This window comes from Callorhinus ursinus, unplaced genomic scaffold (genome assembly GCF_003265705.2).
Source record: "Callorhinus ursinus isolate GAN/ISIS: 27379988/994484 unplaced genomic scaffold, GSC_fseal_2.0 scaffold8, whole genome shotgun sequence".
In the NCBI taxonomy this organism is placed as follows: Eukaryota; Metazoa; Chordata; class Mammalia; order Carnivora; family Otariidae; genus Callorhinus; species Callorhinus ursinus.
In genome coordinates, this window is record NW_027397070.1 from 10,158,772 (window position 1) to 10,183,962 (window position 25,191).

The 25,191-nt window shown below is 37.4% G+C and overlaps 1 protein-coding gene across 4 annotated transcripts in view; it reads left to right on the forward strand.

The window, feature by feature from the left end:
• The window catches only part of AKAP6 (A-kinase anchoring protein 6), a 584,567-nt gene that overhangs the window by 416,831 nt on the left and 142,545 nt on the right, over nucleotides 1–25,191 (forward strand). For all 4 annotated transcript variants that reach the window (XM_073895064.1, XM_073895063.1, XM_073895065.1 and 1 more), the window contains one exon: nucleotides 20,971–21,119. In XM_073895064.1, coding sequence (XP_073751165.1) covers nucleotides 20,971–21,119 — 149 coding nt within the window. The remainder of the gene's footprint in view (nucleotides 1–20,970; nucleotides 21,120–25,191) is intronic.

A 25,191-nucleotide genomic window follows, 5' to 3' on the forward strand; every position in this document is an offset into this window, starting at 1 on the left:
GAAATGCGTGCATATTCTCCCCAAGAGACATGTATAAGAATTATCAGAGCAGCATTACTTATAATAACCAAAAGATAGAATCAACCCAAATCTCCAACAACAGCTGAGAAGATGAATCGTGATCTATTCATGCAATGAGAATTAATGAATTACAGCTACATACAACATAATGAGAGAATCTTGAGTGAAAACACCAAGCACACAAGAGCATATTCTGTGTGATTCCACTTACATAAATACAAAAAAGAGGCAAAACTAATCCGTGGTGGTAAGTGGTTAAGACCATGGTTACCTTTGGGAGCTGTGGGGGGAAGGGAGTGTTGGGGCTGTGGGATTCTAGCCGTGTCTGGTTCTTGACTGGGTGTTGGTTTCATGGGTGTGTGCAGTTTATAAAAATTCATCAAACTATACACTTAAGATTTGGGGACTTTTCTATATGTATTTTATAATTCAGTAAAAAGTTTGCACACCATGCACAGCATGGTGACTACAGTTAATTATACTATGTTTTATATTTGAAAGTTGCTAAGAGAGTAGATCTTAAAAGTTCTGATCATAAGGAAAAAATTGTATCTATGTGTGGTGACAGATGTCAATTAAATTTATTGTGGTGATCATTTCTCAGTATATACAAATATCAAATCATTATGTTGTATGCCTGAAACTAATATAATGTTGTATGTCAATTATATCTCAGTATAAACAAACAAACAAAAAGAAATTTGCTGTGGATAGAGCAATGTTTAGGAATCCTTCTATAACTGTCTTTTGGCTTGGGAGATAACAGTAGTTAATTTTTTCACTCTGATCCTAAAATAAAGAGCAGGAAAAGACATAATTGAGGTAAGCAAAAGTGAGGAGAAAGCAGGAGGATATAATTTTGTTTCACCTATCCCTAACTTAGAATAGCACTATGCTTGAGGTGTACGTACCAAGTCATTGGATAGGAAAAAAATATGTATTTGTATTTTTTTTCAGTCTCCTCCAGATATAATAGCAATGAACTAGTGAGCATTTTCAGAAACAACTAAGCAACAAGCCAACCTTTATGAGCTCTAAGCAGCAGTGATAATGATCAATCTATGTAGTCATAAAGATGATCTGAATGTATGGGAACTACTGTAACAGAGTTTTTGTGCCTCTGTGTGTGTGTGTGTGTGTGTGTGTGTCAGATTCACCAGAAAATAACCCCAGTAGCTCCTTAATATTTGGAGAGCTTGTAGAAAGAAGGGAAGAATTATTGGATATTATCTTATTTGGTTTGGGTTTCTATAACAGAATACCATAGACTGGGTGGCTTATAAACAACAGACATTTATTTCTCACAGTTCTGGAGGCTGGGAGTTCCAAGATCAAGATGGTGGTGGATTCAGTGTCTGTTGAGAATCCACTTCCTGGTTCACTGTGACCTTACATGGCAGCAGGGGAAGGGAGTTCTGTGGAGTCTTTATAAGGGCACTAGTCCCATTCATGAAAGCTCATGACCTAATCACCTGCCAAAGACTCCCACCTCCTAATACCATCACATTGAGGATCAGGTTTCAACATATGAATTTTGGGGGGGACACAAATATTCAGTCTATAGCAAATATGTTTTGAATTTTAGTTTGAGTTCTAGAGTTTCATTTTTGAGGATATTGCAACTTCAGCCTACAAAAGAATTTTATTGAAGTTAAGATTTTATTTAAGAACATTTCATTTCGGGTTCTGTAGGCACTATTGTGATTACCATTTTTCATACTCATATACATGCCTGTTTTTTATTCTTGCTCTTCCCTGTCTTTATTCTTCTCATTCCACTTTCCTCCTATTGGTTCTCCCTTTTGGTTGCCATGCATAAGCTAACTTCTAAGGCTCTGTGATCTTCCCTGGCTGTGCAGATTGGGACCCAATAGGAAATTCCATCTTCGCATGATCTCTTCCTGCCTGATACCCAGATCCCTAGGAACAGAACCAGGGTAAGCCTTAGGCATAGATGAGGGAGGTGACATTCAAGACTCGGAGGTCTTTTTCAGGCTCTCCTCATCCATGCTGTGAAAACAGATTTCATCTATAGCTTTTCTTAAAGTTATCTTAAAGTTAACTTTCTTAAATTTATCTTGTAGATTTATGCAAAGAAATGAAGAATATTGAAATCTATGAGCTTGGAGATGACTAGCATGTTAAGATGTTAATGCCTGTGAATATTTACAATGAATTAATATATTGATATCCTTTTAATTCAATAGCTAACAAAAGGGGATGGGAGGATGGGCAAAGATAATGGGAGCTTTTTTCAAGGTTTATTTATTTATTTGAGAGAGCGCGTTAGAGCATATGTGCACGTGAGTGGGTAGAGGGAGGGGCAGAGGAAGAGAATCTTCACGCAGACTTCCTGCTAGCCAAGTCAGGATCAGTCCCAAAACCCATGAGATCATCACCCGAGCTGAAACTAAGAGCTGGATGCCTAACTGACTGAGCCACCCAGGCGCCCCAATAGTGGGAGCTTTTGTGTGGAGGCTGTTACATATGGCTTTGAAATGTAATGGAATATTCTCATCCAATATTTGGATCCTTGTCTTACTCAGAGTAAGCATCTTGGCTTCCATTAGAATTTCTTAACTAAACACAATTATCTACCTTTACATTTTAATTATAACTTTAATAAATTGATTAATAACCAATATATTGAAAAGCACAGGGTTTTTCCTGGAAAAATATTTTGATATTCCCTAAAAATATGGTTTTAAATAAAATATTTATTATGTTTTAAAATTCTTTTCTTCATCTTTAAATATTTTTCATTTATCAGTGAATCATATCTCAATATAATATCTAGATACAATGTATTTTCCCTCCTTTTAAATACTTTTATATTCTCATCTGTTTTTATGGCATGTTACTGCATGTCTCCAGAGACACACAGCATTTTTATTTTCAAGTAAATTTATATTAGTTACAGTCTCCAGCTGTTTTAGATATAGGATCATTTCCTGTCGGTACTGTTTCCAGGACAATTCTTTTTTCCCCTCACAAAAATGAAAAATGTAATTTAACAAAGACATCCTATAATTGCCTTCATATATAGCAAGGTATCTAGCAATCTAAATACTTATTTTATTTAAAACATCTGTCTACATAATGTCTAGTGATTGTCCAGGGCTTTATCATCCTTGGGAGAGGCAGCTCTGCCATTTTTATTTAATTTATAAGGAACCATCAAAAATGTTTCCTTAATATTGAATATTCTGCCATTATGTCATATGTGAGTTTTTCTTTTTTTTTTTTTAATATATGTGCTGCCGAAGTGAGCACCCTTTTTCTTTTTTTTTAAATGAGACTAGCTTACCTTTTTGGTGCTTGCAATTAGTTTAGTTTTTTTCAAATTGGGAAAGACCATTCTTTTAAAAATCACAATGGAAACATTCTGCAAGAATAGTAAGCTTTTGTTATATATGTATCAAAGTATCATAATAAAATGGTGGCATGCTGCTCTACTCATATAAGTAGGCTTACACTGGAATCACGTTTTAATTGCCACATTCTTTTAGAGTCATTTGTCTGTAGTGCATTTTTGTTTCATTTATAAATAAAAGTGTGAAATCTTTATTGTGCAGTCATTCTGCTGATTAGAGCAATCAGTTGATATTTTCTTGTTATTTTTCAGAAAACATAGGGAGGAAGATGGAAGCTTCTATAAAAGCTCTTTGTCTTGGAGGTGATACTGAATGTTGCTTATAGAGGAATACATTTGTAAACTCTATTTACTGTGCACAACCCTTGGAGCCTAAGATAAAGTGTTTAACTTTTAATAGATTGTATCAATTTAAGCTCAGCTGAACCCCAAAAACAACAGACACCCAGGCTTACAATACTGTGTCTAAATGAGAAAGTTTACCTTTTCCAGGAAAGTAATGAATATATTCCTTTTTGGAACACTAAGAGTATGAAAGGGAAATGATTATGGTTCCCTACTGACATACAGTTATGATTGACAGGAAAAACCAACATGCGTGCCACCTGAGACATCTTGTTCAGGAACTTTCTGGAGGGTAGTAAATTGGTGTTGGCACCAACACAAAAAAATAAAATGACTTGATTCAGCACTTTTCAATTCTAAATCCCCAAACACTAAAGAAAGAAGTAAATATTCATCAAATGATCAAAATTTATATTGATTTTTATTCTACATTAGCAGCTCAAAGTCGAGATTCTTGACAGGGTAGATGTCGGTTTGAATGATTCTCTTTGAAATGAGGATATAGGCACCGAGCTGGGTGCTACTGTGCATTCCTGAGCCATGGGCCCTGATTATTAGAACCATAGGAGGCTAAATTTTTTAAAAGAGCAGTATAAAGACACACTTGTTCAGTTCTGTTTTGATAACTAAATTGTTATTATTAGTATGTAAAGTAAGTCTTGTTGTTCCTGCTTCATTCCTTCCTTTCTATCACCATGTCAGGACAACTATTTTATAGAATTTCAAAGGAACTGGAGTGCACGTTGTAGTCACAGAGTTAATAGCAGCATTTGCCAGCATAATTGTACTTGGAAAGGAACTGCCAGTCCTGCAGGGCAAGAGAAGCTAAGATTGTATCTTCACATTATACATCTTTAATTTTTAGTTTCTGCCAGAAAGTAAATAAAGATTTGCTGTAGTGGAATTTGGAAGATGGGAACAAGGGCGCAGCCGTAGAATATAAACACAGACTTGATGCCCGTGTCATTGTGCAGAGATTTGCTAAGGAAACAGTAATGGAGAGACATCGAAATTCTAATCATCCCCTCCAGTCCACACAGTGTAATCACACTCCCTTCCGACTGTAGCTCATGACATAAAATGCTGAATTCTTAATGATTTTAACTACTTGCATTATAAAGAGGAGGATGGTGGTGGATAAGGCTCTCCACAAATGCAGTTGTGTAATGTATTTATTCTTTAGGTTTGTTAGGTGGAGGTGTGATTGTTTTTAGTAAGCATCTCATCTTTCATTAAAATGGAGGAAGGAGACATTTTTCTTTACACCCAAACAAATGCAGAATACATAATGAAATTAGCGTTCATGTTAATTTTTCCACTTTGTTTAAATGCTTACCATTTAACAAATATCATTAAGGACATAGCTTTAAAATGCAATTTCCTAAACATTATCATGAATTATATTTTTAAAGGATTTTATTTATTTGAGAGAGAGAGAGAGAACAAGCGGGGTGGGGGGCAGAGGGAGAGGGAGAAGCAGACTCCCCACTGAGCAGGGAGCCAGACTTGCAGGGGCTCGGTCCCAGGACCCTGAGATCATAACCTGAGCCGAAGGCAGATGCTTAACTGACTGAGCCACCAAGGTGCCCCATCGTGAATGTTTTTAATGACTTGCAAACAGCATCAAGTCAGTAGAAATAAAGATGACCTTTTAAAGATATAACATTTTTCACTTAAATCAGTTATCTTTTGCAGTTGTCTGATTTGATTTTCCATGTATCCATGAATGTAAATATAAATAAACCTTGGGAACCTAAGGCTAGGTTTTCTGGAGCTGCCAATATGGTCATAGGAGTTTTCTATCCTAATGTACAAAGATTAGTATATACAGTAGTCTTTGCTGAGTATAATATTGAAGTAGCTTTGAGACACTTGTTAAATATTTGATGTATATTTAATTTTTAACAATGGGAAAATATTTATATTTTTAAATACTTTTATAACTCTCTTATCCAATGATAAAAAGAACATTCTAACAAACTTACTGTTTCTTTGTCAACATTTTTGAAGTGTAATATTAATTTTATCCTTAGGTGAATATTTTAGCTCCTATTATTTAGTGTAATTTTTCTGTAATTCTAAGTTATAGGTTCCCTGAAGGCAGGCACCATGTCTGACCGAGATTTGTAACTTGCACAATATCTTACACATAAACCCTGTCAAGATATATTTGTCAAATGAATAAATGAAGGCCCTTAATCAATTTTACTATAAAAAATACATTGTTCCTTAGTCCTGTGACTCCCTGCTCCAATTCTGTAAGAGAAGGAGGCTTTGCTATTCCACTTAGTCATGCACACAGGACTGAAAAACAACGTGAGACTCTCATCTGCTGTAATGCCAAATGTTATTTGTGTTTAGCCAGAATGTAGCTAATAATAAATATCTTTAGAGAGTTCATTTCTGCACAAGGGAAATGCACTTTAATTGAGGTGAAATTGGTATATAACATTAGGTAAGTTTCAGGTATACAGCATTATACTTTAATATTTGTATATACTACAAAGTGATCACCACCGTAAGTCTACTTACTATCCAAAGTTGTGCCCCTTTGTCCATTTCCCCTTTCCCTTCCCCTCTGGTAATCATCAGGCTGTTCTCTCTATCTATGGGTCTGCTTTTGTTTTGTTTTGTTTTGTTTGTTCATTTGTTCTTTAGATTCCACATATAAATGAAATCATATAGTATTTGTCTTTTTCTGTCTGACTCATTTCCCTTGCAAAGTACCCTCAAGGTCTATCCATGTTGTCTCAAGAGGCAAGATTTCATTATTTTTGATGGCTGAGTAGTATTCTGTTGTATATATATATTCCATATCATCTTTATCCATTCACCTATTGGTGAGCACTTAGGTTGTTTCCAGATCTTGGCTGTTGTAAATAATGCTACAGTGAACACAGTCATCATGCATGTATCTTTTCAAATAAGTATTTTTGTGTTCTTTGGATAAATACCCAGAAGCAGAATTGCTGGATCATATGGTAGTTTTATTATTAATTTTTTGAGACATCTCCATACTGTTTTCCATAATGGGTGTACCAGTTTAAGTTCTCACCAAGCGTGTGAGGGTTCCCTTTTCTCCACATCCTCTCTAACACTTGTTATTTCTTGTCTGGTCCATCCAAACAAGTATAAGCTGATGTCTCATTGTGGTTTTGATTCGCATTTTCTTAATAATCAGTGATGTTGAACATCTTTTCATATGACTATTGGCTGTCTGTATGTCCCCTTTGGGAAAATGTCTGTTCAGATCCTCTGACCATTTTTTAATTGGGTTTTTTGTTTTTGTTGTTGAGTTGTGTGAGTTCTTTATCCATTTTGGATATAAACCCCTTATTGGATATACGATTTGAAAATAACTTCTCCCATTCAGTAGGTTGCCTTCTCATTTTCATTTGTTGCTTTTCTTGGCTATGCAGAAGCTTTTTATTTTGATGTAGACCATTTCTTTAGTTTTGCTTTTTTCCCTTGCCTTTGCAGTTATATCCAAAAAACAAAAACAAAAAGGACCCACATTGCTAAGACCAGTGTCAGGGAGCTTACCACCTATGTTTTCTTCTGAGAGTTTTATGGTTTCAGGTCTTACATTCAAGTCTTTAATTCATTTGAGTTAATTTTTGTAAATGGTCTACTATAAATAAATGGTCTACTATAAATGGTCTACTGTAAAATAATGGTCTGCTTTCATTCTTTTACATGTGACTACATTTCCCAAAACCATTTATTAAAGAGACTGTCTTTTCCCCCATTGTATATTCTTGCCTCCTTTGTCAATAATTAATTGATCATATATGTGTGGGTTTATTTCTGGGATCTCTGTTCTGTTCCATTAATCTATGTGTCTGTTTTTATGCTGGCACCATACTGTTTTGATTACTGTAACTTTATTGTATAGTTTGAAACCAGAAAGTATGATACCTCCAGGGATTGATTGATTTTTTTTTATTTGTAATCTTCTTCAGTTTCTTTTATCAGTGTCTTACAATGTTCGCCTCTTTCACTTCTTTGGTTAAATTTATTCCTAGATATTTTATTCTTTTTGATACAATTGTAACTGGGATTGTTTTCTTTCTTTTTTTTTTTTTGAGGATTTTATTTATTTATTTGAGAGGGAGAATGAGATAGAGAGAGAACATGAGAGGGGAGAGGGTCAGAGGGAGAAGCAGACTCCCTGCAGGGAGCCCAATGTGGGACTCGATCCCGGGACTCCAGGATCATGACCTGAGCCAAAGGCAGTCGCTTAACCAACTGAGCCACCCAGGTGCCCTGGGATTGTTTTCTTAATTTCTCTTTCTTACAGTTCATTATTAGTATGTTGAAACACAACATATTTTTGTATATTGACTGTGTATCCTGCACCTTTACTAAATTCATTTATTGGTTCTAATAGTTTTTTTTGGTAAAGTCCCTAGGCTTTTCTATATCTAGTATTATGTCATCTGCGAATTGTGAGTTTTACTTCTCCCCTTTCGATTTGGATGCCTTCTATTTTTTATTTTTATTTTTATTTATTTGTTTATTTTTTTGCCTACTTGCTGTGGCTAGGACTTCCAATACTATGTTGAATGAAAGTGGGGAGACTAGGCATCCTTATAGTGTTCCTGATCTTAGAAGGAAATCTTTCAGCTTTTATCCATTGACTATGATGTTACCTATAGGTTTGCCATATATGGCCTTTATTATAGTGAGATGTGTTCCCTGTATACTCACTTTGTTGAAAATTTTTATCATAAATGGATGCTAAATTTGTCAAATATTTTTCCTATTGAGATCTGTTGGGATGATCATATGATTATTACCCTTCATTTTGTAAATGTGCCATATCACATTGATTGATCTGTGAATGTTGAACTATCTTGCATCCCTATCTTAAATCCCACTTGATCATCTTGTATGATCCTTTTAATGTATTGTTGAATTCAATTTGCTAACATTTTGCTTAAGATTTTTGTATTAATGCTCATTAGGGATATTTGCCTATAATTTTCTTTTTTGTGTGTGGTTTCCTTACCTGGTTTTGGTATCAGGATAATGCTGGCCTTGTAAAATGATTTTGGGAGCTTTCCATCCTCTTTAACTTTTTTGGAAGAGTTTGAGAAGAATAGGTATTAAATCTTCTTTGAATGTTTGAAAGAATTCACTAGTGAAGCCCATTGGTCCTAGACTTTCGTTTGTTGGGAAGTTTTGATTACTGAGTTAATCTCCTTTCTAGTAATTGGTCTATCCAGATTTTCTATTTTTTCATGATTCAGTCTTGGAAAATTGTATGTTTCTAGCAATTCATCCATCCCTTCTAGGTTGTCCAATTTGTTGTTGTATAGTTGTTTATAGTAATCTCTTATAATTCTTTGTGTTTCTGTAGTATCAGATGTAAATTTTCCTATTTCATGTCTGGTTTTATTTATTTGAGCCCTCTTTTTTTCTTGGTGAGTCTAGCTAAAGGTTTGTCATTTTTGTTTATCTTTTCCAAGAACCATCTCTTAGTTTCATTGATCTTTTCTACTGACTTTTTAGTCTCTATTTCATTTATTTCCAATCTGATCTTTATTATTTCCTTCCTTCTATTAACTTCAATTTTTGATTGTTCTTCTTTTTCTAGTTCCTTCAGATGTAGAGTTACATTGTTTTTTTGAGAGTCTTTATTTGTTTCTTGAGGTAGGCCTGTATTGCTATAAACTTCCCTCTTAAAGCTGCTTTTGCTGCATCCCATAGATTTTGGTATGTTGTATTTCCATTTTCATTTGTCTCTGGGTATTTTTTGACTTCTTTGATTTTTTTGTTGACCCATTGGTTGTTCAGTAGAATGTTGCTTAATCTTTATATATTTGTGATTTTTCTAGTTTTCTTTCCTGTAATTGATTTCTACTTTCATATCATTATGGTCAGAAAAGGTGCTTGATAGGATTTCAGTTTTCTTAAATTTTTTGAGAGTTGTTTTGTGGCCTAACATATGATCTATCCTGGAGAATGTTTCTTGCACACTCGAAAAGCATGTGTATTTTACTTTTGGATGGAATATTCTGTATATATCTATTAAGTCCATCTAGTCTAATGTGTCATTTAAGGCTGATATTTCCATATTGGTTTTCTGTCTGGATGATCTGTCCATTGCTGTAAATGGTATTAAAAGTCCCCTACTATTATCTTATTGTTGTCAATTTCTTTCTTTAGGTCTTTTAATATTTGCTTTATATATTTAGGAGCTCCTATGTTGGGTGCATAAATATTTACAAATGTTATATCCTCTTGTTGGATTGACCCCTTCTTTGCCTTTTATTACAGTCTTTGCCTTAAAATCTATTTTTTCTGATATAGGTATAGTGGCACCATATTTCTTTTTATTTTTATTTGCATGGAATATCTTTTTTCAGCTTTTTACTTTCTGTGTGTATCCTTAGATCTGAAGTGAGTGTCTTATATGCAACATGTAGGTTGATCTTTTTCTTTTTATTCATTCAACCACTCTTTGTCTTTTCATTGGAAAATTTAATCCACTTATATTTATCAATAGGTATGTATGTATTGCCATTTTGTTGATTTTGTAGTTCCTCTCTGTTCCTTTCTTCTATTGTGGTTTGGTGATTTTCTTTAATGTTATGTTTAGATTCTTTTCTCATTATATTTTGTGTATCTATTGTAGGTTTTGGCTTTGTGGATATCATGAGATTCACATGTAATATCCTATGTATATAACAGTCTATTTTATGTTGATAGCATCTTAAGTTTAAGCACATTCTGAGAAGTTTACATTTTTACTCCCCTCCCCAATGTGTTCTGTTTTTGATATTCTAGTTTACATTTTTTTATTTTGTGTATCCCTTAACTAATTATTATGGTTATAATTAATTTTACTACCTTTGTATTTTAACCTTCTTATAGCTTTCTAAGTGGTAATCTACTACCTTTACAATATATGTGCTTTTGCCAGTGAGGGTCTTTCTTGCACATATTTTCTTGTTACTAGTTAGTGCCTTTTCTTTTCACCTTAAAGAAGTCCCTTTAATATTACTTATTAGGCCAATCTAGTGGTAATAAACTACTTTAGTTTTGCTTGTCTGAAAAACTCCTTATTTTTCCTTTAATTCTGAATGATAGCCTTGCCAGGTAGAGTATTCTTGGTTTGAAGTTTTTTCCTTTTAGCCATTTGAATATATCATGCCACTCCCTTCTGGCCTGCAAAGCTTTGGCTGAAAAATCAGGTGATAGCCTTATGGGGGGCTCCCTTATATGTAGCAAGTTGTTTTTCTCCTATTGCTTTTAACTATTGTCTCTTTATCTTTAACCTTTGGCATTTTTAATTTCAGTCTGTCTTGGTGTAAATCTTTTTGGTTCACCTTATTTGGAACTCTCTATGCTTTCTGGACCTGAATGTCTATTTCTAAGTTAGGGAAGTTTTTAGCCATTATTTCTTCAAATAACTTTTCTACCCTCTTCTCTCTCTCTCTCTTCTCCTTCTATAATGCTAATGCTATTCCTTTTGATGTTGTTGCACAGGTCCCTTAAGCTATCTTCACTTTTTAAAGTTCTTTTTTTTTTTCTTTTTCTGTTCTATTTGGGTGAGTTCCACTGCCCTGTCTTCCAGGTCACTGATCCTCTCTTCTAGTTCTTCTAGTCTGATGTTGAACTCGTCTAGTGTATTTTTTAGTTCAGCTATTGTATTATTCAGCTCTGTGAGTTCTGTTTGGTACTTTCTTATGTTTTCTATCTCTGTGAAAATTCTTATTGTGTTCATCCATTCTCCCAAGTTCATTAAACATCTTTATGACCATTATTTTGAATTCTTTATCAGGTAGATTACTTATCTCCATTTCATTAAGGTCTTTTTCTGAGGTTTGTCTTGATCTTTAATTTGGAACATATTCTTGTGTCTCTTCATTTTGCTTGACTCTCTGTGTTTGTTTCTGTGTACTAGATGAAACAACCACCTCTCCAAGTCTTGAAGGAATGGCCCTGTATAGGTGATGGAACTTATTGTTCAACTTTGCTCTAGCTTTTAGTTGTTTCTCAGACTTTTATGATTATCTAAGTAGCCTGATTTGTTGTTGATAGTTCTCTGCTATTAAGAGTGTGCGAAAACCTCTCAGTGTTCCAAAGGGAGGGATCTAAGACAGTGCCTAGTTTTAGGGTAATTGTAAGCCAGAACTTCAGGCAGCATCTTTTAAGATATTTAAATATCTACAGTCTTGTGGGTCTGCAATCATAAACTCTGCTGATTTCTAGACCAGGAGATCTGGAGGTATCCTTTGGGCAAAGTTGCAAGTATCATGGCTTTAGATATGTGTATAAGCACCTTTCTGGGAGGTATCAGCAAGCTTTGGTGAGACCAAAGGAGGATGCAATTATTGTATCTTCCCACCCATGTTCCCTGGGGGTACCTCTGTAGCTTCTGGATATATGGCTTACCTAAAATCTGCCCCTCCGGCCTGAAGCTCCAGGACAAGAAGATAGGCCTTTGCTACATGAAGACTGAAGGTGTATTGTAGTCTTATGTTTGTGTAGTGCCCTGGGGGTGGTAGCCTGCCAAAGACTATCTCTTCAATTGTTTCGGATGTGTGGGAACCAGAAATACATTTCCCTTGGCCACCAGAGCCAAATGCTCAAGGAACATCCCCTGTGTGTGTTTCATGTTCCCACCAGATATGGTGGGGTGGAGTGAGGCTTGGAAACATGGGGGAGAACACTCAGCCAGCCCTGCTATGGTGCCTGAGGGCTCATGGCTGTGGTGTATGGGGACAGTGTGTTCAGCCAGGCTGGCCATGGCTGCAGCTGCTGGGGGTGGGCGCTCCCACCAGAGCTAGCAGGCTAGCAGGTGATATGAAAATGTCCCTCCACAGGGCCAACACCAATAAGACAAAAGCAGAATGCAAAAATGGTGCCCACTAGTGCTTTTGTCCTCAGAGAGAATTCCAACAGCATCCTGCCTTTCTGGAAGACACTTTAATATTAACAAATGAATTTCCTTCCTTATGGTTGAGGTGCCTTTCAAAGTGTTGCTTTTGTGCTAGGTCCCTAGGCTACTGGGTCTGTCCATGGGCCCTTTAAGAGTAGATTTTACATTCCCTATAGGCCTATAGTTCTCCTAGAAGTAAGTCCCATTGGTTTTCAAGATGAGACACTTTAGGGGCTCATGTCTCCATTGCAGTTCCCAATGGCTGGGGTGTCAAAACCCCTTGCTCCTCGGGGATAAGCTTCATATTATGAGATCCCTCTTGACTGTGGGTCATGGTGTTACAGGATTTTTCCTCTATTGGTGCCTGCTGTTTCTGGTCGCACCACTTTGAAGAACGAAGAGGAAGACGAGACACAGTGGTGGGCAGCAAAACAAGGTTTATTGAATGATAGCAAAGTGATAGTACAAAGCTACCAAGGAGGAAGGGAACCCGAGAGGTTTTATGGGCTTTAGGGGTTTTTGTGGGTTTGTGGGCAGGCTGTTTTAATCTGACTAACCCTCCCTGTGCCTGTCATCTAAGCAGGTTGTTGTCATCTATCTATCACATGGGAAAGGGTGGAGGGTTCCTTCCAGGGTGGTGTAAAATCCTTGTGAGGGTTGTTTCCTCTCAGGGCAGGGGCCTCCTGTCTCTGCTTGCCTGCCTTCCAACTCTCCTTCATCAGTGGCACCTGAGATGAGATTTCTTTCTAGACTGTGTCTCTGCCCATCCCACCCCTCTCAATGTGGCCCTTTTATCCTTTGCCGTGGAAGTGCTGCTCAGTTAGCTTTCAGGTCCTTTTCAGATGAAATTGTTCCATATGTAACTGTATATTTGTTGTGTTCATGGGAGGAAGTGAGTTCAGGATTCTTCTATACTGTTATGTCAAACCCTCCTCAAAGGAGATGCACTTTGAATTCAGTCCCAAAGCTGAGTTATTTAAGGAAACTATGAACCACCTACTATGATGACAAAGGCAAAAATGTACCAAATAACCAGGATCTTGGGTGGGGGGGAGAAAAAAACAGTAGCACTGTAAAGGTGATAGCTCTAAATCCAGGAGTATGGGGAGCTCTACCAAACAAAATCATGGAGAATCACAAATGTAGATTCTCACCAACCCTGGAAGTCCTTGTCAGGGCCCATGGGGTCTTGAGACCTGTAGGTGCTTCCAGAAGAAGGGGCAATCTGGGCCAGTTGCATGAGCGGGATACAAGGCAGGGAGGGGGGGCGGGGAGAGAAGTCATAGTAAATATATAAGGAAGAGAAAAAGGAGTGTGCTTAAAGATACTACATCAAAGGTTAAGAAAAGTCTGTGTAGTAAAAGTGGGAATATATTTCCAAATGACAAAGTTATTGCCAGAAAAATACAGTCTTCTCTCTCTCTCACCCCCCTCATTGTATAAAGGATTTTCCTAACTGTGTACTCTTCCAAAAACAAACTGTGGCATTGTTCATGTCTCCTCCAAAAGCTTAAATTACTCCTCCTTTTCTTTAATGAGAAATCAAATTTTATTAAGCTAAAACAAGTTCCTACCCAGAAGACTTAAAACTTGTTTTGAAACACATTGTGAAGATTACCACATGAAGACAATAGCTAAAGTTTTCATTCTATATGTGTGTGACTGTTCTGGTTAGTTTCCAATATAATATATGACATATAAGATCACTCTGTTAGCTGAATAAAACATTATCAAGTGATTCTTGAATTAAAGAAGATTTTCTCCTTTTTTTTTTCCTAGAGAAAAGAAAACAAGATACATATTTCAATAATTTTCTTTTGTCAAAGAAAAAAATAGCCTCCTTTCTAAGTGAGAATAAAGCCCATGGTTTCAGAAATCAAGCTGAGGCTGCTGCAGCATTCAAGCAATCTGTTTTATTTCTCTGTACGTTTTAAACCATTTCAGATTTTCAAACTCAGTAGAATTTATTCAACCAATTTTTAGAGAGTGACTGTCCTATACCTTGTGCTGTGCTGGGTGCTCTTGATGGCAACACACACATAGACAAAAGTCCCTGCCCTCATGAGGCTTCTAATCCACTGGGGGAAGATGAACAATACAAAATAAGTAACATGTTTTGGCTAGATACAGCAAATATGTATGAAGGAGTATAAGGATTGCAGGGGGAGGTGGGTGTGAGTTGAATTTTTAAGCAGGAGATCAGAGAAGACCTGAATGAGGAGATGACATTTCTGTGGAGACCTGAGGGAGGTTAGGGCCTGAGCTGTCTTGCACACAGGGTCAAGTGCTCCTAGAGCATGCCTGCTAGCCCTGCTGGACCAGGTCGGGATAGGTTGAGGACTGAGGGCTGACCATTGGCATGGGGAATGTGGACAAAAGCCTGATTAGAGTGTATTCAAGAGAAAATCGGAGAGGAATTGGACACGATGAATATAGAGAGTGTATGTAAAAGTGATTTTGCTATAACAGAGAGCAGAGGTATGGGGCTTTGGCAAGAGGATAGATTAGTGTCAATTGATGTCTAGGGATTATTTATTACCTATCCTTTTTTTTTTTTTTTCCTCACCAAGGGAAAAGCAACGGCATTTTTCTGGCTGATGTGCTTGTGCTGATGAGAATAATACAGAGGAGAGAAAAAACAATGCAGGAAAGAAGGGCAATTTACTGCAGAGGTGATCATCTTTATGTAGATAAGAGGAGGTCTGGTTCACAGGTGAAGGAATTGGTCTTAGATAGAAATATGGAAAGTTTCCACAGAAACAGGAGGGAAGGAAGGCGATGTGGACCCAGATGCAAAGAGGCAGGTAGCTGTGGTGGGAAGCTATGAAGCACAGTGTGAATGAGAAGACAGACCTCCAACAACATGAGTTAAGAAAGAGTGAAATTAATTTTAATGTTCTCAGGATACTTAACCCAGAAAAGGATGCTGGAACATGCAGTGATGATGAAATAATTGACATTTCTTAAATAAATTAGTGCTTTTTAGGACCAGGGTAAGGGATATGTCTGTATGTGATTATAAAAGTAATTATGTGTTTAATCCCTCAAGATTGTTAGGGAATTTAACCCCCCAAATTTATCATGGGTTAGCTATTTTGTTATTAGATACAATATCAGGGGGAAGTATATGGGTGAGTAATTATTCAGGCCCCAAAGAAGGTTATTGAATTTGGATCACCACATACAAAGCCAAATTTAAATGAAATATTTTAGCACACTGTGTCTTATGTTCTGATTAAGTTATTAATTTGTAGTCTGAATCTAAAGAGGAGTATCCCTAGTGACTTAGGCTCTAGGTGCTTATAAAACAAAGGGGGAAGCATGCTATTAATGATAAGCAGTGGAGGAATAATACTCAACCTCAGATGAGAAGGCAGTGTTTCTAACTTTATTATGAGTATTAGTCTGCTAGGATGGCAATAACAAAATACCACAGACTGGGTGGCTTAAACAACAGAAATTTATTTCTCACAGTTCTGGAGGCTGAAAATCCCAGATCAAGATGTTGGCAGGTTTGGTTTCTGGTGAGGCATCACTCCTTGGCTTGGAGATGTCCACCTTCTCGATGTGACCTCACATGGCCTTTTCTTTGTGTGATACTCTTCATCTTCTTATAAGGACACCATTCCTATTGGATTAGGGCCCCACCCTTGTGATGTCATTTAATCTTAATTCCCTCCTTAAAGACCCTATCTCGAAATATGGTCATATTGAGGGTTAGGGCTTCAACATATGAATTGGGAGGGAGGGGGGGGACACAGTCAATAACATTATATTAAAGGTTTACTAGAGGTTCAAGTTACTAGAACCTCTTAGGCATTTATTTGGGACACTGGCCTGATGGAAATTTGATTCCCTTCTCAATGCAGGGTCCTCAAAGTATATCAGGAGGTAGGTGCATTATGAGCATATCTGGACTAACCCATCAGATGAGTCTCTTGCCATGACAGAAAAAGGGAGATGGAAAAGGATGAAGGTCATCACAGAAACAATGACATCTTCTGCTGGCACGTTGTTGCATAGCATCCCAAATTTCCTAACCTGACATCCTCTGCAGACTGTCCCCTTCACTGTTAGACTCTTCATCCAAATGCCCCAGAGCTCCAGCCACCATTCTCTGAACATGCCATGTCCTTTCATGACTCTAGGCCTTTGAACAGACAAGTTACTCTGCCTATAAAGGTATCTATCTGCTTCTTCACTTGACAAAATCATACCCATACTCCCAGATCTGGTTCAGATGCCACCTCTCTCAAGCTTTTATTGCCCATTCCTTACTTTCAGACAATCGTTTTTTTAATTCCCATCCTCCCCCACATTCATTTCACTTGGCATACTTGTAGCTCTCTATTGGCATAACTCTTTCCTCCACTCTACTGTAGTCCCTTGGGAAAAGTAGTCCCTTCTTGTTTTGTTCCTCTTTGTACCCACAGTCCCTGGTGCAGTTCCTGACACATGATAAAGGCTCAGTGAACATATGAGTAATAAATGGTTGGAGGTGTGGATGTACAATTCAGTTGCTCAACAATTGTTTCCTGAGCCCTTCTTATGTTCCAGATGCTGCCAAGGTGTGGGAAATACAAAATAGCAAAGGAGATAGACAGACACAGCCTCATTATGGAGCTTGGAGTCGGGAGTCAGAGACAGAAAAAGCATAAACCAGTAAATACAAGAATTTTAAATTGTGTTACGTCTGGGAAGGAAATTAACCCTGTTCCAAAACAGAAAAAAAGTAGAGTGAATCTACCTTTGATAGGGTAGTCAGGGAAGGCCGCTCTGAGAGATAAAATGTCAACTGAGAGCTGAAAGACGAAAAGACATTAGTAAGAGAATGTTCCAGAGAAAGGGAACAATATGTGCAAAGGTTCTGAGACAGGAAAGAGCTGTTTAAAGAACTGAAAATAAGCAGGGATTACAGGGGCATGGTGAATCAAGAGAGAGACAAGTAGAAAATGACATCTGAGGTAGGCAAGAACCAAATCTCTTGGGGCATGGAAGTTTTGGGGTTTTGTTTTGGTGTTTTGGTTTTGTCTGAATGCAGTATGAAACCAACTTATGTTTTATAAAAACAGTGGCCACTATAAAGGAGCGTTGGAGGGGCAGGAATGGATGAGGAGAGATGCACGTTAGAAGATCATTGTTGTACTGCAGGGGAAAGGGGATGAAGGCTTGGACGAGGCTGGCAGGAATGCAGATTGGGCAGACAGATTGGAGAGACATTTTGGGAGAGGAATCAATGAAATTTAGAGAGTAAATGGCTGTGGGAAATAAGAAAAGGAGAAGTTAAGGATGGCTTTCAGTTTTCTGACCTGAGCAACACATGGTGCCATTTGCTTAAAAGGAAAGACCTAAGTACAGAAAGTCCTGGGGGGTGTGGTGACGATGAGAATGGAGAGTTCTGTTTTGAATTCTTCTGCCTAAAATAAATCCAAGTAGCAATGTCAGGTGGTTAGGTTAGATATGTAAGCATGGAGCTCAGAGGAGAAGATTGGAAGCCATTACTACATAGACTGCATTAAAAGCCATGGAAAATAGTATAAATAAAGAAAAGCAGTCCAGAATTAAGCCCTGAAGCCACAACAACCAGCGATCTCAGCTATGATTCAGAAATCAATCAATGAACCATCTGTAAAACAGATTTGGGGATGGTGGAGAAGGAAAGAGGGAGAATGGCAGAGAATCCATCACATTAGGTCAGCCAAGGGGTAATGCAGACCTCGAGTAGAATAAGTGAGAGCTGATCCTCTTTCTGTCATCATTTGTGCTCTCCCATGGCATTCTCATTTCATCTCCTAATGTCAACTGTTGCTTCTAAGTTTATATATCAGGCTTAATATTTCCACTTGCTTACTGAACATCTCATTTTAGTATTCCAACAGTCCCTCGAACCAAAGGACTCAAATCCAGCTCATCTGTTTCACTCATCCACAGTGCTCTTCTTATATACCTACTCCCATTGATGGCACCCTGGGCCTCTCTGAACAGGAAGTAACAGATTGATCTGTCACTGAATCTATTCTCTTTTGTTCCTTTTTATTGTCCTTAATGAGTAAGTTGCAAATTCTGCTGATAACTCAGCAGGAATGTCATTTAATCAACTGAGCTACCATTTGTAAAATATAGTCCAGAAGTGTCCACTACTATCATAAGTGCTAATAAATAAAATTCTTTTAGTCAGAGATCCAGTATTACTATTTTTTTAAGAAGTGTATTTTCTTCAAATCTTCCTCCTAAAAATTTATCATAGACTAAGATATAATGTATGAGAAAAATTTAACCAGTCTGCAGAGATATTTAGACTGGCAAAGCCATTCAACCTTAGCAGAAGGAGCTACTTTGGTTCTATTTTTATCATCACGTTTAGGAATGAATCACTGAAAGCAGAGAGAGAAATCGAGATGGATAGGAAAGACTTGGGCCATCTAATTTATCTCTTTGTTAGTGCAAGGAAGTTTCCTATGTCAAATGCCTGTGAGATATTGTGCAATAAAAGTCTTATATTGCAACATTTCAATCATTTTCATAAGGTGACTATCTTTCAAGTTGCTCTCAGCATTGTTCTCTGGACTCTTTTCCATGAATCTCTATCATATGAGAGATGTGTCCTTTTCTACACAGAAACGGCTTAGGATCTCAAAGGGATGAGTTCCAATTATTTTTCCCTCATAGAGATGTCTACATTAAGTTGACCTCACTCTTGATGACTCTTCTTGTGACCAATGGCACATGTTTGTGAGATCATTCTCCAGAACAAGGAGTGGTCCAGCTTGTTGCCTTAGGAGAGTTAAAAACTAATGAGAACCTCTAGGGATCAAACATGGCTTTTGGCACCTAATGGTGGAGATACACTATTCGAATGGGGTTTTCAATTGAATACTTGATGTGGGATGATCTCCACATTATCCATACAGTCTTGAGGGGAAGGATAGAAAAGGGCTAGCATTTGGGAGGATTATTGTTTTTCAGTTCTTTGACTATGAGTTACCAATTAGTTTGGGCAAGAAAAATTCACATGAACTAAATACAGATTACAGTTTTTAACTGATTTCTGAAACTTCAATGATAAGAATATAGTAATTTTCACATTTTTTGAAAATTCTTTCTCCATAGTCTACAGAATTCGCAATTAGCTGCTTGTAGAAGGCAACAACATAAGAACTCCAGAATGGCTTGAGATCTTACATTTCATAAATCACCCTTTTCATTTACAGAGTCCTGATTTGCTCTTTTAAGCAGCTGCCACTTTATAACACTGTTTTTTGGGGGTTTTTTTTCTTCCATGGTCAAGTCTATAAAGCCAGAGATCAGGCAAAAGGCCTTGGGTGGCTCACAAAAAGCAGAAGGTCATGTCTGACTTGGCTTTTCTTCAACATTATAGAATTCTGGCAACTATCCAACAGCTGACCCAGAACTGTTTTTAACACAATATGTAATTAAATTAGAAAGAAGTAGCAGTTTTAAGGCTTATCAGAAATGTGAACAGACGTGCTTGGATTTAGTGAAGTAGGGCCAAAAGAAAGAAGAGTTCCTTTGGTCCACAGTGCATGCAAACTCAGCGTTTCTCCCTCCCCATTACCATGGGCAAGCATTCCTGGTCTCATCTGGTGTTCTGGGGAACCCTAAAGCCACAGGGATCATAACAGCTGCAATAAATAAAGCATTTATTCAATACATTTCCATGCCAAATATTATTCAGCATTCTTTTGGCCTTGGTTTGATAGAAAACAGCATGGTGAACTTACTACCTCTCTTTACTACAGTAAGCCCCAACTAACTCTAAAAGGTGTAACAATTCAAACCAACATATAAGCAAAATCACTATTCCTTCTGTTTTAAAATTAAGATAATAATACAGGAATAAAGGTAGTCTGTTGTCACTACTGAAGATCTATTACAATTGGTACTAGGCTTTTTTTATTCTTCTCAGGGAAGATAATGAGAAACGTTCAGAATATGTGCCCATGCAAATGTATGGGTAGGAGGGAGATCTTTAAAAAATAAATGTTACATATGTGGCAATACGAGGAAGAATATTATTAAGGAATTTCACAGAATTTTTATGTAAAATCTCATCATACAGTATTATGATCTCAGGGATATTTGGTGATATTTACTGAGTCTTCTGAGAGTTCATTTATTCAGGTCGTATTTTAAGGAGGAACTTAAAAGATTCAGATCTAAAATATAATTCTGTAATATGCCCAGCTGATCCCATTAAATCCAACCCAAAAAAGAGCAGTATAATGATGTGACCAATTCCCATTCTTTGAGTTGTTACACATCACTTGAAATGCATTCCTTCTGGATTAACACAGCAGTTCCTCTTTGTTTCTCTCTCCAGGCTGAGGTTCAACTATGCTACCTGGAAGCACAAAGAGATGCTGTTGAGCAGATGTCCCTCAAGCTCTACAGTGAGCACTACACCAGCAGCAGTAAGAGGAAAGAAGAGTTTGCCGATATGTCAAAAGTTCATTCAGTGGGAGGCAATGGGTAGGGAGCTATTTTTTGTTGTTTGACTGTCACTAATCTCTACTTTTTCGATGATTCTCCACTGGTCGGTGTGTGGCACGCATTTCCTCCTTAGCGAACAGACCAGGAGAAGCTCAGGAGAGTAGGCATGTATGTTCTGTGTGAGAATGGAAGACTGTGGATTTTATCAGTCCCTGTCATCTAACCCAGAACGTCCTAACTTGGTGGTTCTTTTTTTTCAAAACAGCCTTTTTACAAGTTTCAAATCTCTGTTTCAAAGCAGAGTTGGTAGGAGTGTTTGTGGGACTACACTGTGCCCATGGTGTTGGTCTTTCTTCTTCATAAATCTTTTTTTCTGTGTTTTTCCCCTTTTTTAAACTTTACCATTTATTTTATTTTTTTCTTAAGATTTTATTTATTTATTTGAGAGAGAGAATGAGAGAGAGAGAGAGCACATGAGAGGGGATAGGGTCAGAGGGAGAAGCAGACTCCCCGCCGAGCAGGGAGCCTGATGCGGGTCTCGATCCTGGGACTCCAGGATCATGACCTGAGCTGAAGGCAGTCGCCTAACCAACTGAGCCACCCAGGCGCCCTTTACAATTTATTTTAAAGTCTATCCAAGGAACTTTTAGAATATCAAAAGCTCACTGGAAATTTGATAGAACATAATTTTCCTGACAACGTAGATATTTAATAATTCTTTAGAGACCCTGGATTAGCCAGTTGGCTTCACATAAAGTCAATTAGAATTACAGACTAGCACCAGCATTGCCTGTGGTACGAGAAAGGACTGAACAACTTTGGTGACCCACCAGTTTCATTCAGCCCGAGACATATGGCTGTATTTACTATATACTGTATATACTAACTCCCCATACTATGAAATAATTACCTCATGCATTCAGATATTTCCATATGGCTTTAAAGTTATGCAAATATTGTGCATGTATATATATATAGTTTTTCCTTTTTCTGTCTTTTCTGGTTCAATTCTATTATTTTATAGGTAATTATGAAAGAGTAAATTTAATTATTTCATTATTTTAATGACTTAATAATAGTATACTCATAAAAATGGAAACAGTAACCTATTTCACTTTTATACATGAGCCAGACAACAAGGGGGAGAAACTGTTCCCCCAAGTTCCATTACATGTTAATAAGCATCATATAAACCTATGGGGTGTGACTGTAGCCAAAAAATTCCCTGAAAAGTCAGGAGGAAAGAAATATTTTCATGCACTTGTTTGCATTTGTATTTTAAATGCTTATAGTTACAGATATTTGGGGATAAATTAAGTACCGATTATAAATTCTGTCTTGTGATATAACCCAGGGTCTGAGAATCCAGGGAAAGGATAAGAGTCATAATTCTATTTAGGAAATGGCAATGGACTTTTTAAATTTCAAATTTTTAAATCTATATAATTTGCTGCTCTAGCAGGATTATTTTATACATAGACACGTTATGTATATATTTGATTTATCTTAGGTGATTCAGCAGACATTCCTAAGTACTCATAAGAAGAAAAGCATAGCAGCAAATAAGAAAGAAAAGGTTAAATCTTGGAGCATGAACAATAAGCTGTTTTGAGGCTTTAATGTGCTTTAATTTCTCTCAATGCCTAAATAGTCTTTGGTGTAGATGCAAGCACAAACTTTAGGTCACATTCTCATGTTTTCTAAAAGCCCTGGGGACTGAGCAGGCACCACGTGCTTCTGACCTCAGATTCCAAGGACCCAACCTGAGTGCTTACTCTGGGCACCACACATCATACATTTGCCCTGGGAATTGCTTAGTTAATAACAAGCATTGTTCTGTGATGTGGGAGTAGGTGAACTTGCCTGATATCCTTTGTTTATGCTCCTTGGGGTGCTGAAGGCTGTGCATTGTGCAGAAATTTAAGAGTGTGCTGAAGGAAAGGCAGCTATTTAATACTAAGGACAAAAACCATATACTCCTTTCTATTTTCTGTTTACATACAGAAAAGCATTGTTGGAGGAATGCATGTGGGTGAGGTTATCTGGGGTGTCCTGCCCCCAAGACTCCCTGCTCCCACAGTCAAATCCTTAATTCCGGAGCCTTAAGAACACAGCCTTGTAAAATTATCTGCTCCAATGATACATAAACTTCATTAACCGTTCTTTTTGTTGCATAGAATGAGCATTGTTTCCAATAAGTAACTGAGGGAATAGTGTGGGCTTTCTAGGTTCTTCATTCCATATACACACATCCAATCCACTAAAGAGAAAATTAAGCTGGTGATACAATTCATATATTTTTATTTCCTCCCCATGTCTACATGCATACTAAGAGTATGTGGCTGAAAAAATGTATAAGCTACTCCAGGGAAGACTCAGCTGCTAGATAGAATGTGATCTTAAATTTCTAGGAAGTTTACATAACCACAGTATTGCTTAGAAGTGAATTTTAACCTCTCTGGCTTGATGAAAATTTGGGTACCAAGGTGATAGAACAGAGCTTATATAGAACTACGAACTGTGTGTTTAACAGTCATGAATATGTGTGGTAGAAAGATCTCCCTGAGTGTATGTGAGGCTGTGTGAGTACTAGTAACAGAGTTGTTTGCCTATGGGAAGCATTTGGCCCTGGCTCCAGCATGGCAAAGCAGGGAAACTGGCTTCCAGGAGGGACATGCAGTGCATGAGTCACTGATGATTCTCTGTGGGAGCAGATTGGTGCTTTTCATGTCTGCCAATTTAAATGAAATACTTACAGATTGTTTTGTTTCTTTAACCCAGTAAATATTCCCTGAAGGCCTACTGTGTGAGTGGCACAATGGCCTGGGCAGAGTTTGTCAAGAATACTTCCCTTTTGTATATTTTGTAACGTGTAACCATCTCTTTTCCTGACACCTCTTTCTATCAAGAGGTTGTCTGATTTCATTTTTTAAGTGAATTTCAAAGATGCTGTTTAATTCATTAAGTAGCATCCTACTTGCTGTCAAGACTTACTGTCGATCACAAACCATGTCTTTTGTTCAGTTTATAAATGATAGAACTGGGAGGCAAAAAGGCTGGGTGACTGGCATGCCCAGGATGATGGTTTAAGTTGGAGCTAAGACCTCAATGCCGAGCCCTGGGTCCGAATGCAGTGGACAGTTCATCAAAGCATGCTTTGCCTTCTCTCTGAGGATTTCATTCAGACTCTTGATAAACATTTTGTCCTCTGAATCCTATGTTGTACATATTCCATAGTGTATGCAATTAAATTATGATATTTTTCTACTCTGGAGAAATTGAAGAGTCTTAAGGAGATTTCATTAAAGCCACAAGGAAGTTTGGGCAAAAACATTGGGAAGTAAGCTTAAGTGAAAACAAAATCAACTTCATTAATTTGCCAAATATTACTAATAAGAATGCAGAGATTAAAGGCCAAAAGGAGAGGCTCACAGTTTGGTAGGAGGAGCCAGTTTGTAAGCAACATAGACAAAAGGATCCCAAGTGCTAAGTTAGAAGTCTTTATGGGGTAGGGGCTGTGGCTCATGGAAGGCAGAGCTCAGTTCTGACTGTGGTGGGGGGGAGTTGGAGCAGATCAGGAAAAACAGCAGAGAGAAGACTGTGGAGACAATTTTTGAAAGAAGGCTTGATCAGTGATGTTGAGCATCTTTTTATGTGTCGGTTGGGCATCTGTATGTCTTCTTTGGAAGAGTGTCTATTTAAGTGCTCTGCCCATTTTTTAAAATTGGATAATTTGGTTTTCTGGTGTTGAGTTATGTAAGTTCCTTATATACTTTAGGTATTAACTTTTTATCAGATAGATCATTTGCAAGTATCTTCTCCTACTCAGTAGGTTGTCTTTTTGTTTCACTGATGGTTTCCTTTGCTCTGCAAAAGCTTTTTATTTTGATGTAGTCCCAGTAGTTTATTTTTGCTTTTGTTTCCCTTGCCTTAGGAGATGTATCTAGAAATATGTTGCTATGGCTGATGTCAGAGAAATTACTGCCTGCCTGTGTTCTCTTCTAGGATTTTTATGGTTTCAGGTCTCACATATAGGTCTTTAACCAATTTTGAATTCATTTTTGTATATGCTGTTGGAAAGTAGTCCAGTTTTGGGGCACCTGGGTGGCTC